At 52.6% G+C, this 14906-nt stretch overlaps 1 protein-coding gene across 1 annotated transcript in view; it reads left to right on the top strand.

The window, feature by feature from the left end:
• LOC134349967 (dynein heavy chain domain-containing protein 1) overlaps nucleotides 1-14906 on the top strand; it is a 221153-nt gene that overhangs the window by 129997 nt on the left and 76250 nt on the right. Inside the window, exons 19-21 of the mRNA XM_063054919.1 lie at nucleotides 761-864; nucleotides 2397-5589; nucleotides 11645-11783. Of these exons, the coding sequence (XP_062910989.1) occupies nucleotides 761-864; nucleotides 2397-5589; nucleotides 11645-11783 (3436 nt within the window). The remainder of the gene's footprint in view (nucleotides 1-760; nucleotides 865-2396; nucleotides 5590-11644; nucleotides 11784-14906) is intronic.

Raw genomic sequence — 14906 nt, 5'->3', positions numbered from 1 at the left:
TCTCATGTCCCCTCCCCTCGTCCCCTGTGTTCCCACGTCCCCTCCCTCCCCTCGACCTCTGTGTTCCCATGTCCCCTCCCCTCGTCCCCTGTGTTCCCTCGTCCGCTGTGTTCCCACGTCCCCTCCCTCCCCTCGACCTCTGTGTTCCCATGTCCCCTCCCCTCGTCCCCTGTGTTCCCACGTCCCCTCCCCTCGTCCCCTGTGTTCCCACGTCCCCTCCCCTCGTCCGCTGTGTTCCCACATCCCCTACCCTCGTCCGCTGTATTCCCACGTCCCCTCCCCTCGTCCTCTGTGTTCCCACGGCCTCTCCTCTCATCCCGTGTTCCCACGTCCCCTCCTCTCGTCCCGTGTTCCCACGTCCCCTCCCCTTGTCCGCCGTATTCCCACGTCCCCTCCCCTCGTCCGCTGTATTCCCACATCCCCTCCCTCCCCTCGTCCGCTGTGTTCCCACGTCCCCTCCCTCCCCTCGACCTCTGTGTTCCCACGTCCCCTCCCCTCGTCCTCTGTGTTCCCACGTCCTCTCCTCTCGTCCCGTGTTCCCATGTCCCCTCCCCTCGTCCACTGTATTTCCACGTCTCCTCCCTCCCCTCGACCTCTGTGTTCCCACATCCCCTCCCCTCGTCCCCTGTGTTCCCACATCACTTTCCTTCACCCTGCATCGTTCCACAACCCGCCCCCCCCGACACCTCATCCTTCTTTCTGTTCCCATGTCTCCTCCTTCCATTTTCAGTTGTGTTTGTGTATACCCCCTGTTCTACAGGTAATCTTCTGGAATTATGGAAAAATTTTCAGGATAAGTGGGTCTTTCTGCACCGGATCCTCTCTGAAATGGAGATGAAGTTTCGGACACCAGACCGTGTCATGGTGAGTGCCATCACTCATGCCAAGGGGGGGGGTCTCAGCTTCCAGGCAGAACGAGTAGGCAGTAAGGGCAAGGGTAAAGGGGGGGGCGGTCAAGAGGGTCGGGGAAGAGCAAAGAGGGGTGGAACATTGTCCCGAGGACAGAAACTGAAATATCTGGAGAGAGAGTGAACAAAGGTGACAGACCGTCGACCAATGCCCATCCCCACACCCCACAGCTGACCGATGCCCATCCCCACACCCCACAGCTGACCGATGCCCATTCTCACACCCCACAGCTGACCGATGCCCATCCCCACACCCCACAGCTGACCGATGCCCCTCTCTCACACCCCACAGCTGACCGATGCCCATCCCCACACCCCACAGCTGACCGATGCCCCTCTCCCACACCCCACAGCTGACTGATGCCCATTCTCACACCCCACAGCTGACCGATGCCCATCCCCACACCCCACAGCTGACTGATGCCCATTCTCACACCCCACAGCTGACCGATGCCCCTCTCCCACACCCCACAGCTGACCGATGCCCCTCTCCCACACCCCACAGCTGACCGATGCCCATCCCCACACCCCACAGCTGACCGATGCCCATTCCCACACCCCGCAGCTGACCGATGCCCATCCCCACACCCCACAGCTGACCGATGCCCATTCTCACACCCCACAGCTGACCGATGCCCATTCTCACACCCCACAGCTGACCGATGCCCCTCTCCCACACCCCACAGCTGACTGATGCCCATTCTCACACCCCACAGCTGACCGATGCCCCTCTCTCACACCCCACAGCTGACCGATGCCCCTCTCCCACACCCCACAGCTGACTGATGCCCCTCTCCCACACCCCACAGCTGACCGATGCCCATTCTCACACCCCACAGCTGACCGATGCCCCTCTCCCACACCCCACAGCTGACCGATGCCCATTCTCACACCCCACAGCTGACCGATGCCCATCCCCACACCCCACAGCTGACCGATGCCCATTCCCACACCCCGCAGCTGACCGATGCCCATCCCCACACCCCACAGCTGACCAATGCCCCTCTCCCCCACCCTCACCAGCTCGCCAGTGTCCAGGGATGTCCAGACCAACGCAATGGTGTTGAAGTCAGAAAACACCAAGAACCTGGGGTGGGTGAGGGTTCGGGCTCTGTGTATTGGTCCGTATGGGACCACAATATCAGTGAGAGGGGCTGGGTTCTGTATAACCGTATGGGACTGTGTTATCAGAGAGAGGATCTGGGTTCTGTATAACCGTAATGGACTGTGTTATCAGAGAGAGGATCTGGGTTCTGTATAACTGTATGGGACTGTGTTATCAGAGAGAGGGTCTGGGTTCTGTATAACCGTATGGGACTGTGTTATCAGAGAGAGGGTCTGGGTTCTGTATAACCGTATGGGACTGTGTTATCAGAGAGAGGGGCTGGATTCTGTATAACCGTAATGGACTGTGTTATCAGTCAGAGGGACTGGGCTCCGTATAACTGGATGCCATCACTTTCCACAGCTCTGCTCCTCTGTCCACAGATGTCCAACATTAAGGAAGTGGATGCATTGTATCGGCGAGTGATCTCAGCTCTGTCTGCCAACCCCTCGATTCAGTTGGTCCTCAACGGCCAGGACACCCTCAAGTTTGAGTGCATGACCCTCCGCGAGATCTTCAACGCAGGCATCACAGCCATGGAGCAGATCACCGTGCAGATGTCCAATCTGCTGGAATCTGCCCGTCGAGACTTTCCCCGGCTTCACTTTCTCAGTGATGATGAATTGTTTTCTCTGTTTATCCTGGAGCCTGATCCCCGGAAACTCCTGCCCTTTGTGCAGAAGTGTTTCACAGATGTACAGGACCTTCAGTGCGAGGCGACGGGGGATGCCACCGTGCAGCTGGTCATGCCTCAGGTTAACGTGCTGGCTGTCTACGGCCAGTGGAGGGAGCGCTTGGAGCTGCTAGCCCCACTCAGGCCTGGCCACACTGTGGTTAGCTGGTTCCAGAGGCTGGAGCTGGGTGTACAACAGAGTCTATTCCGCGCCCTGGAAGCCTGCGTCCGAGAGGGCATGGCATCTGCCACAGACACCAACAGGACCGTGCTGCAGACAACGGACAAGTCCAACGCCTACAAGGCAGTGCAGCTGATGGAACAGGTCACAAAGATGGCACTGTCTTACCCAGAACAGTGCATCCTCATCACCGAGAACTTGTGTTGGCAGTGGGAGGTCAAGAAGGTGCTGTTTGCCCACTCGGCTACCAGGGCCTGGCTCTCGGCTCTCTACAGGGCTAAGGTAGACCGTCTAGCTCTGGTCATTCGTAGGTTCTGCAAATCCATGACACAAAAGGCCGAGGAGCTGAGGCTGCTCTCCCTCCTTGGGAATCTGACCGTCACCATCATCTATCACCGTGATCTCAGCCACCATCTCATAGCTTCCAACACAGACTCAGAGACCTCCTTCCAGTGGCAGAAACTACTCAAATACAGGGTTGGCCTGGGCTGGCTTTTCCCCAAAAGGGAAGCCACGAATCCTTCGGCCAACCCCTTTGACCCATCATCGCTAGAGCCGCCGCGGAAGCTGTTCGGTCTGAGGTGCTACGTAGACATCCTGAGCACCAGCCTGTACTACGACTACGAGTACCTCGGTTCTGGCCGCCAGTTCGTGCACACACCTCTGACTGATAGGACCTGCCTGGCACTGTTACTGGCCATTCAGAACTTCAGTGCCTGTGCCCTGGTGGGGCCCTGTGGTACGGGTAAATCTGCCACCCTCTCACAGCTTGCCCGTGCTCTGGGCTGCCAGCTGGTCACCCTGCGGTGCGGTGAAGGTATGTCCTCCAACCTCCTCGCTCAGCTACTGAGGGGAGCTGTCCAGTCCGGCGCATGGCTGCAGCTGAAGGACACAGAGCTCCTGACACCCGGAGCACTGTCCACCCTTGGGCAACAGTTAATCACTATTCAGGATTCCTACAGGCAACTGACAACAACCTACAACTCCTGGAAACAGGACACTCTCTCTTCACAGCAACAGCCACGCAACAGCCTGACGGACGTGCCAGAGAGGGAGGGTGCTCCCCTGGGACTCAGGCGGACGACGAGTTCAGAGGACCTGAGGCTGTTGGACCCAACAGCTCTGGGAAGCATCTTGTTCAAGGGAAGAGTGATCCCAGCCAGAATCAACTACGCTGTCTTCACAAGTTTCCCAGCATTTGACTCGAGCACCCCTCTGCCTGAGAACCTGCGCATTGCGCTGAGACCAGTCAGCGTGGTCCGGCCAGACATCCTGGTCATCATCGAGGTCAAGTTGCTCACCCTTGGCTTCCTAAACCCTGCCAACCTGGCCAGGAAAATTGGGCTGTTCTTCAAGCTGGCAAGGGACTCCAGTCTTTTTGGGGATTACTGCTGCCTGTCGGCGGTGGAGGTGGTGGTGCAGGCATCAGCCAAGATCGTTTACCGAATTCTGCGGGCGGCGCCCTCCACGCTGGCTGGCGACACAAGCAAAGGCCCTGCAGAAGGCAGCAGGGTCATGCCTGCCCAGTCAGATCGGGCTGGGCAGAGTGTGGCGGGGGACGTTGAAGGAGACCAGGAGAGAGGCAAGCCCTCACCAGCCGCTCAGTTTGAGTCAATTCGAGAACTCGAGGAATCCTCGGTACTGAGGGCTCTGTTGTCCACGTTCTCCTCATCCACAGCCAGCCCTGAGCTGCGCCAAGATCTGCAGGATGTCTTGAGGGACCTGTTCCCCAGAGCCCAGACATCTGTTCCCCAACAAGAGCACTCCCCCATGCTCCTCGATGCCATTAGGCAGAGCCTTCTGGACACAGGACACGAGGTGACGGAGGAAGCGGTCAGTAACACTCTGGCTCTTTCCCAGGCACTCAGAAACAGCAGAGGGGTCATCCTGTTCGGCCCTGCTGGCAGTGGCAAGACCACTTCATACAGGGTCTTGTCACAGGCATTGAATCGGCTGTCTCGAGCTGACCTGGGGCAGACAGCTGGTTCCGGAGGGGATGGCCTGATGGGTTCACCAGTCAGTGTGACCGTCTACTTCCCCAACAGCCTGTCCTCAGCCCAGCTGCTGGGCTCCCTGCAGAAGCGAGCCTGGATAAAGGGCGCGTTGAGCAGGAAGCTGAGTGAGACCGACCGCTGGGTACGGGATAGAACGCACTCCAAGGACTTCAGGTCCCTTCAGGTGAAGCCCTTCTCGCGGCCGGAGCCGCTCCAGTGGGTGGTGCTGGACGGCGAGATGTGCCTCGACTGGTTGCTGCCCGTCAGTGGGCTGCTGGCACAGGAAAACCGCCTCACTCTGCCCAGCGGAGAGCGACTGCCGCTGCCCGACCCCACCTCCCTCATCCTGGAGACGTGCGAGCTGAGCAGTGCCAGTCCCGCCACCTTGACCAGGTGCAGCCTGGTCCACTTCCAGGGCAATGGTGGCTGGCAGGCTGTCTACAGCCGCATGCTGAACTCGGTCTACAGCCAGTACATGGTGCATCGGCGTACGCTGGCCCTCTGGAGGGACCTCGCTTTGGACCTCCTCCCCAAAACCCTCCAATTCCTGCAGCACTGCAGTCTGGCACTCGGCCCCCGGCATGGCTGTCCAGCACTCCGGCAGCAGACACAAGCCTATGGGTTGCCGGAGATAGGGGCCTTCAACAGGATCCTCGACAGCCTTCTTCAGAAACACCTCGCACGTGACCGGCAGAAGGTCCCAGTAGAGCACGGTGCGATCCCACCAGGTACGGTTAATGACAGCAACCATCAGGCCATAAGGAAGTACAACTCCCCCTTACCCAAAACATTGTTGGCGGTTTTCAACCCCTTATCTAAGAACATACAATATGTGCTGGCTTTGGAGAAGGAGATTGATTCTGGGAATGAAAGGCATTTGACTGCTCTGGATCTGTACTGGCTGGAGTTCAGAATAATGAGGGAGGGGCTGCATCGAAGGGTCTGGTAGAGTGGATGTGGAGAGGATATTTCCTATAGTGGGGGGCTGTAGGACCAGAATAGAAGGACATCCCTTTAGAGCAGAGATGAGGAGGAATTTCTTTAGGCAGAGGGTGGTGAATCTGTGAAATTCATTGCCAGGTGGCTGTGGAGGCCACGTCACTGTGTATACAAAGTGGAGGGTGATAGGTTCTTGTCAAAGGCTACAAGGAAAAGGCAGGAAAATGGGGAAGAGAGGGATAATAAATCAACCAAGATGGAATGGTGGTGCTGTTCGGGTGTCCGAATTCCACTGCTATGCTTCGTGGTCTAAAAATAAACAGCAGGAGGACCTCAGCTGGTCCACCAACATCTGTGGAGGCAAAAAGACCACAAGATATAGGAGCAGAAATAGGCCATTCGGCCCATCAAGTCTGCTCTGCCATTCAATCATGGGCTGATCCAATTCTTCCAGTCATCCCCACTCCCCTGCCTTCTCCCCGTACCCTTTGATGTCCTGGCTAATCAAGAACCTTTCTATCTCTGCCTTAAATACACCCAATGACTTGGCCTCCACAGCTGCTCGTGGCAACAAATTCCACAGATTTACCACCCTCTGACTAAAGTAATTTCTCCACATCTCAGTTTGAAAAGGACGTCCTTCAATCCTGAAGGATCCTCCTGTCCTAGACTCCCCTACCATGGGAAATAACTTTGCCATATCTAATCTGTTCAGGCCTTTTAACATTCGAAATGTTTCAATGAGATCCCCCCTCATTCTCCTCAACTCCAGGGAATACAGCCCAAGAGCTGCCAGACGTTCCTCATACGGTAACCCTTTCATTCCTGGAATCATTCTTGTGAACCTTCTCTGAATCCTCTCCAATGTCAGTATATGCTTTCTAAAATAAGGAGCCCAAAACTGAACACAATACTCCAAGTGTGGGCTCACTAGTGCCTTATAGAGCCTCAACATCACATCTCTGCTCTTATATTCTATACCTCCTAGAAATGAATGCCAACATTGCATTCGCCTTCTTCACAACCGACTCAACCTGGAAGTTAACCTTTATGGTATCTTGCACAAAGACTCCCAAGTCCCTTTGCATCTCTGCATTTTGAATTCTCTCTCCATCTAAATAATAGTCGGCCCGTTTATTTCTTCCACCAAAGTGCTTTCCAACACTTTCCAACATTATATTTCATTTGCCACTACTTTGCCCATTCCCCTAAACAATCTAAGTCTCTCTGCAGGCTCTCTGTTTCCTCAACACTACCCACTCCTCCACCTATCATTGTATCATCGGCAAATTTAGCCACAAATCCATTAATCCCATAGTCCAAGTAATTGACATACATCATAAAAAGCAGTAGTTCCAACACCGACCCTGTAGAACTCCACTGGTAACCGGCAGCCAGCCAGAATAGGATCCCTTTATTCCCACTCTCTGTTTTCTGCCGACCAGCCAATGCTCCACCCATGCTAGTAACTTCCCTGTAATTCCATGGGCTGTTAATCTTGCTAAGCAGCCTCATGTGCGGCACCTTGTCAAAGACCTTTTGAAAATCCACATCTACTGCATCTCCTTTGTCTACCCTGCTTGTAATTTCCTCAAAGAATTGCAGTAGGTTTGTCAGGCAGGATTTTCCTTTCAGGAAACCATGCTGGCTTTGGCCTATCTTGTCATGTGCCTCCAGTTACTCTGTAATCTCATTCTAACAATCAATTCCAACAACTTCCCAACCACTGATGTCAGGCTAACAGGTCTATAGTTTCCTTGCTGCTGCCTCCCACCCTTCTTAAATAGTGGAGTAACATTTACAATTTTCCAGTCATCCGGTACAATGCCAGAATCTAGCGATTCTTGAAAGATCATTGATAATGCCTCTGCAATCTCTCCAGCTACTTCCTTCAGAACCCGAGGGTGCATTCCATCAGGTCCAGGAGATTTATCCACCCTCAGACCATTAAGCTTCCTGAGCACCTTCTCAGTCGTAATTTTCAGTGCACATATTTCACTTCCCTGACACTCTTGAATGTCCGGTATACTGTAGACATCTTCCACTGTGAAGACTGATGCAAAATATACATTCAGTTCCTCTGCCATCTCTGCATCTCTGATTACAATATCTCCAGCGTCATTTTGTATTGGTCCAATATCTATCCTCAACTCTCTTTTACCCTTTATATACTTAAAAAAGCTTTTAGTATCTTCTTTGATATTAGTCACCAGCTTCTCATAATTCACCTTTTCCTTCCTAATGACCTTCTTAGTTTCCTTCTGCAAGATTTTAAAAGCTTCCCAATCCTCTATCTTTCCACTAGCTTTGGCTTCCTTGTATGCCCTCTCTTTTGCTTTTACTTTGGCTCTGACTTCACTTGTCAACCACGGTAATGTCTTTCTTCTCTTTGAAAATTTCTTCTTAGTTGGAATATATCTGTCTTGCACTTCTCTCATTTTTCCAGAGTCCTGAGAGAGGTTGTTGAAGACATAATGGATGCATTGGTCATGATCTTTTAAGAATCACTTGATTCTGGCATGATCCCGGAGGACTGAAAAATAGTAAATGTCACTCCACTCTTTAAGAAGGGAGGAAGACAAAAGAGATTAAATTATAGGCCGGTTATCCTAACCTCAGTGATTGGGAAAGTGTTGGAGTCTATTATTAAGTTTGAGGTTTTGGGATACTTGGAGACTAATGATAAAATAAGTCAAGGTCTTAAAAATAGGCTGTAAAAATAGGGGACAAGCTCTCCTCTACAATCACTCTGAGCACCGGTGCCCCACAAGCTGTGTACTCAGCCCCCTGCTGTACTCACTGTACACCCATTATTGTGTAGCCAATTTCCATCGAACTCAATATACAAGTTTGCTGATGACACCACAATTGTAGGCCGTATCTCGGGTAATGATGAGTTTGAGTACAGAGAGGAAATTAAGAACATGGTGGCATGGTGCGAAGACAATAACCTCTCCCTCAACGTCAGCAAGACGAAGGAATTGATTGTTGACTTCAGAAGGAGTAGCGGACCGTACAACCCAATTTACATCGGTGGTGCGCAAGTGGAACAGGTCAAAAGCTTTGAGTTCCTTGGGATCAATATCACAAATGACCTGACTTGGTCCAACCAAGCAGAGTCCACTGCCAAGAAGGCCCACCAGCGCCTTTACTTCCTGAGAAAGCTAAAGAAATTTGGCCTGTCCCCTAAAACCCTCACTAATTTTTATAGATGCACCGTAGAAAGCATTCTTCTAGGGTGCATCACAACCTGGTATGGAAGTTGTCCTGTCCAAGACCAGAAGAAGCTGCAGAAGATCGTGAACATGGCGCAGCACATCACACAAACCAATCTTCCGTCCTTGGACTCACTTTACACCGCACGCTGTCGGAGCAGTGCTGCCAGGATAATCAAGGACACGACCCACCCAGCCAACACACTTTTCATCCCTCTTCCCTCCGGGAGAAGGCTCAGGAGCTTGAAGACTCGTACAGCCAGATTTGGGAACAGCTTCTTTCCAACTGTGATAAGACTGCTGAACAGATCCTGACCCAGATCTGGGCCGTACCCTCCAAATATCCGGACCTGCCTCTTGGTTTTTTTGCACTACTTTCCCTTTTCTATTTTCTATTTATGATTTATAATTTAAATTTTTAATATTTACTATTGATTTGTACTCCAGGGAGCGTGAAGCGCAGAATCAAATATCGCTGTGATGATTGTACGCTCTAGTATCAATTGTTTGGCGACAATAAAGTAAAGTAAGTCAGCATGGTTTCTGTCAAGGGAAATCTTGCCTGACAAATCTGTTAGAGTTCTTCGAGGAAGTAACAAGCAGGGTGGACAAAGGAGAGGTAGATGATGTCATTTACTTAGATTTTCAGAAGGCATTTGATAAGGTGCCACACATGAGGCTGCTTAACAAGATAAAATCCCATGGCATTACAGGAAAGATATTGTCATGGATAGAGGAATAGGTGACAGGCAGGAGGCAGTGAGTGGGAATAAAAGGGGCCTTTTCTGGTTGGCTGCCAGTGACTAGTGGTGTTCCTCAGGGGTCAGTATTGGGACCGCTACTTTTCACATTGCTTGTCAATGATCTCGATAATAGAATTGATGGCTTTGTGGCAAAGTTTGCAGATTATAAGATAGGTAGAGGGGTAGGTAGTGCTGAGGAAGCAATGCGTTTGCAACAGGACTTAGACAAATTGGAAGAATGGGCAAAACAGTGGCAGATGGGATACAGTGTTAGGAAATGTATGGTAATGCACTTTGGTAAAAGGAACAGTAGTGCAGAATATTATCTAAATGGGGAGAAAATTCAAACATTAGAATTGCAGAGGGACTTGGGAGTTTTCATGCAAAAACACAGAAGGTTAATTTACAGTTTGCGTCTGGTAAAGAAGGCAAGTGCAATATTGGCACTTATTCAAAGGGAGTAGAATACAAAAGCAAGGAAATAATGCGAGGCTTTATAAGAAACTAGTCAGGCTGCATTTGGAGTATTGTCAACAGCTTTAGGCCCCCTATCACAGAAAGGATATATTGTCATTGGAGAGAGTCCAGAGGAGGTTCACGAGGATGATTCTGGGAATGAAGGGGTTAACATATGGGGAGTGTTTGGCAGCTTTGGGCCTGTACTCGCTGGAATTTAGAAAGCTCTGGGGGTGGGGTTATCTCATTGAAACCTACCGAATGTTGAAAGGACTAGATAGGGTGGATGAGGAGATGATGTTTGCTATGGTGGGGGTATCCAGAACTAGAGGGCAAAGCCTCAGAATTGAGCAGCAACCTTTTTGAACAGAGGTAAGGAGGAATTTTTTTGTTTGCCAGAGAACAGTGAGTGTGTGGATGCTCTACCACAGGCTGTGGTGGTGGCCAAGTCCATAGGTATATTTATATATATTTAAAGGTATATTTAGGTTAATAGGTTCCAGATTGGTTGTCACATCAGGGATATGATGAGGGCAGGTGGACGGGGTTGACTGGGATCTGTGATCAGCCATTTTGGGACAGGGTGTGGTGTCAGATAAAGGTAGGCCACTCAGAGTGAACAGTAGGGCTCAAAGGAAGTTACACCATAAGTCATAAGAGCAGGAACAGGCCATTTGGCCCATCGAGTCTGCTGTACCATTCTATCATGGCCGATTTATTTTCCTTCTCATCCACAATCTCCTGCCTTTTCTCCATAGCCTTTGACAACCTGACTGATCAACAACTGATCAACCTTCACTTTAAATCTACCCAGTTGTCTGAGTTTCTTTGCTGTTTGTGGCAATGAATTTCACAGATTCTCCATTCTCTGGCTCAGAAAAGTACTCATCATTCCTGTTATAAATGGACATCCATGTATTCCTAGGGTGTCCTCGAGTTCCCGACGTCCACTCAATCCTGGCCTTTCAATGTCTGATAGGTGTCAGTGCAATCCCCACTCATTGTTGTAACCTCCAGCGAGTACGGGCCTTGGGAGAGTTTAGGTATTAACACCTGAATGAGTTGTTTTGTTGAGAAGCTGGATAGCTACAGGTAAGAAGCTTTGGAGATGAGATGTAGTCTGGTGGTGATAGACTTGTTGCAGCTCCCTGATGGCATTTGATGGATAAGTGACAGCAGGGTGGGTGAAGTTAGCAGTAATTGGCTAAACATCGGTTTGTTTTTCACTGTCGGACCGGGGCACAACCGCTTCAATCGGGCTCAAAGTCTGCTGTACCTTACCTGCTTTCTGGAGAGTCCAGTTTTCCAAGATCAACGGTGCTCATGGATCTCTGCTTAACCCTTCTGTAATGAGAGGCTACTGGAAATATTTAAGCAGCTTTCTCACACTGTATCTCTAAATTGACGAATAAGTGTTTTCCCCTTTGAAGGTGGAACCCTGGCTATACCCCCTCACCAGCACCAGCGAGTGCATCTTGATGACGAAATCCAGCCCAGGGATCACGTACTGTCTGCTAGCATCTTCGCTGTGGCCTATATTTGGGGCTTTGGAGGACATCTGCACTCCAGGTAGGATCAGTGTTGGTCTCCCACAAAACAAGACATTGGATCAGCACCTGACAGCTCCATCTATACCATAAACATGAGGTTTTGCAAGTGCCGGAAAACCAAAGCAAACACAAATGCTATGGAAATGAATAAACAGTCAACACTTCGGACCAAGACCTTTCGAGTACTGATGAAGGGTGTCAGCCCTTAATGATGACTGTTTATTCATTTCCATAGATGCTGCCTGACCTGCTGAGGTTCGCCAACATTTTGTGTTCCATCTGTACCAGCCACTTGTGCCTCCTTGTCTCAGGGTTCAAATCCACCTTTCACTTTCCGAGTCCGTCACTGGTGGCCAGGTCTTCAGCATCTTGAGCCCTAAGATCCACAACTCCTTCCAGCTCATCTCTGCTATGACATCGCCCCCTCAAGCCCACCTCTGATGTTGGAGCCCTGATCCCAGCTCCCATTCAAGGCACGATGCAGAGAGCCTGGGCTTGCTGCTGCTGAGAAAACGTTGCCACTAACAGAGGACACTATGACCACCCTCTGACCAAAAGTCGAAGCAAGGACTTGGAGACCTCCGCAAACCGCACACTGTGTGGCCAGGATCATGGGGGTGGTCTCCCGGTGACTGGAACTGAGGATGAGGTCCCATGTAGACCTTTGCTGGGGCTCCAGTGTAACAGTTCACCAGTCGGACACTTGAGACATTGACCAAAAGTGATTAGCTGAACCCAGCCACCCTCTCTCACCCAAGGTCCCAAATTCATCCACCTACCTTCTCAGCGTTTAACATCCCAGTACGATCCCAACCTCCAGCACTGTCTGTGTGGAGTTTGCATGCTCTCTCTCTCTCCCCCGATACTCCAGTTTCCTCCTGCATCCCAATGACATGCAGGTCATTGGTTTCATTGGCTTCTGTACACCGACCCCAGTGTGTGAGTGAGGGATAGAACCTGGCTGGAATGGGAAAGGCAGCCGACAGCGCAACACGATTACAGCTTGAGGTGTCGGAGTTCAGCGTTCAATTGGAACACCAGTTGTGAGGAGTTTGTATCCTTCCCATGGGTGTGTGGGTTTCCTCCGGGTGCTCTGGTTTCCTCCCAGCGTCCAAAACATAGGTTAGTTGGTCATTGTCAATTGTCCTGTGATTGGGTTCAGGTTAAATCAATGGGTTACTGGGCTGGAAGGGCCTGTTCACGCTGTATCTCTAAAGTAATAACATCCATAAACACTGTTCCACACTGTATCTCTAAAAATAAACACTGTTCCACACTGTATCTCTAAATTAATAACATAAACACTGTTCCACACTGTATCTCTAAAAATAAACACTGTTCCACACTGTATCTCTAAATTAATAACATAAACACTGTTCCACACTGTATCTCTAAATTAATAACATAAATAATCAATAAATCCCAACCTCCCAGTTCATCCTCAGCATCCACCCCTCCCTCACACCACCTCTCGACACTCCTCCCCCCCGTCCGCACACATCCCCTCTGCACACCATATCCCCCTCCACAGACCACCCCTCCGCACACCACACCACCCCTCAACACACCGCACCACCCCTCAGCACACCACACCACCCCTCCACACACCGCACCACCCCTCCACACACCGCACCACCCCTCCACACACCACACCACCCCTCCACACACCGCACCAACCCCTCCACACACCACACCACCCCTCCACACACCGCACCACCCCTCAGCACACCGCACCACCCCTCCACACACCACACCAACCCTCAACACACCACACCACCCCTCAACACACCGCACCACCCCTCAACACACCACACCACCCCTCACACCACCCCTCCACACACCGCACCACCCCTCAGCACACCGCACCACCCCTCCACACACCACACCACCCCTCCACACACCGCACCACCCCTCCACACACACCACCCCTCAACACACCGCATCACCCCTCCACACACCACACCACCCCTCCACACACCGCACCACCCCTCAGCACACCACACCAACCCTCCACACACCACACCACCCCTCAACACACCACACCACCCCTCACACCACCCCTCCACACACCACACCACCCCTCAACACACCACACCACCCCTCAACACACCGCACCACCCCTCAACACACCACACCACCCCTCAACACACCACACCACCCCTCCACACACCACACCACCCCTCAACACACCACACCACCCCTCCACACACCACACCACCCCTCCACACACCGCACCACCCCTCAACACACCGCACCACCCCTCAACACACCACACCACCCCTCAGCACACCGCACCACCCCTCAGCACACCGCACCAACCCTCAGCACACCACACCACCCCTCACACCACCCCTCCACACACCACACCACCCCTCAACACACACCACACCACCCCTCCACACACCACACCACCCCTCAAGACACCGCACCACCCCTCAGCACACCGCACCACCCCTCAACACACCGCACCACCCCTCAGCACACCGCACCACCCCTCCACAAACCACACCACCCCTCCACACACCGCACCACCCCTCAGCACACCGCACCACCCCTCCACAAACCACACCACCCCTCCACACACCGCACCACCCCTCCACACACCGCACCACCCCTCCACACACCGCACCACCCCTCAGCACACCGCACCACCCCTCCACAAACCACACCACCCCTCCACACACCACACCACCCCTCCACACACCGCACCACCCCTCCACACACCACACCAACCCTCCACACACCGCACCACCCCTCAGCACACCGCACCACCCCTCCACAAACCACACCACCCCTCCACACACCGCACCACCCCTCAGCACACCGCACCACCCCTCCACAAACCACACCACCCCTCCACGCACCGCACCACCCCTCCACACACCGCACCACCCCTCCACACACCGCACCACCCCTCAGCACACCGCACCACCCCTCCACAAACCACACCACCCCTCCACACACCACACCACCCCTCCACACACCGCACCACCCCTCCACACACCGCACCACCCCTCAGCACACCGCACCACCCCTCCACAAACCACACCAACCCTCCACACACCACACCACCCCTCCACACACCACACCACCCCTCCACCCCACACCGCACCACCCCTCCACACACCGCACCACCCCTCAC

The sequence above is a fragment of the Mobula hypostoma genome, chromosome 7 (genome assembly GCF_963921235.1).
Source record: "Mobula hypostoma chromosome 7, sMobHyp1.1, whole genome shotgun sequence".
NCBI lineage: Eukaryota > Metazoa > Chordata > Chondrichthyes > Myliobatiformes > Myliobatidae > Mobula > Mobula hypostoma.
The sequence above is the reverse complement of the archived record's forward strand: the minus strand, read 5'-3'. Positions and strand labels throughout refer to the sequence as shown.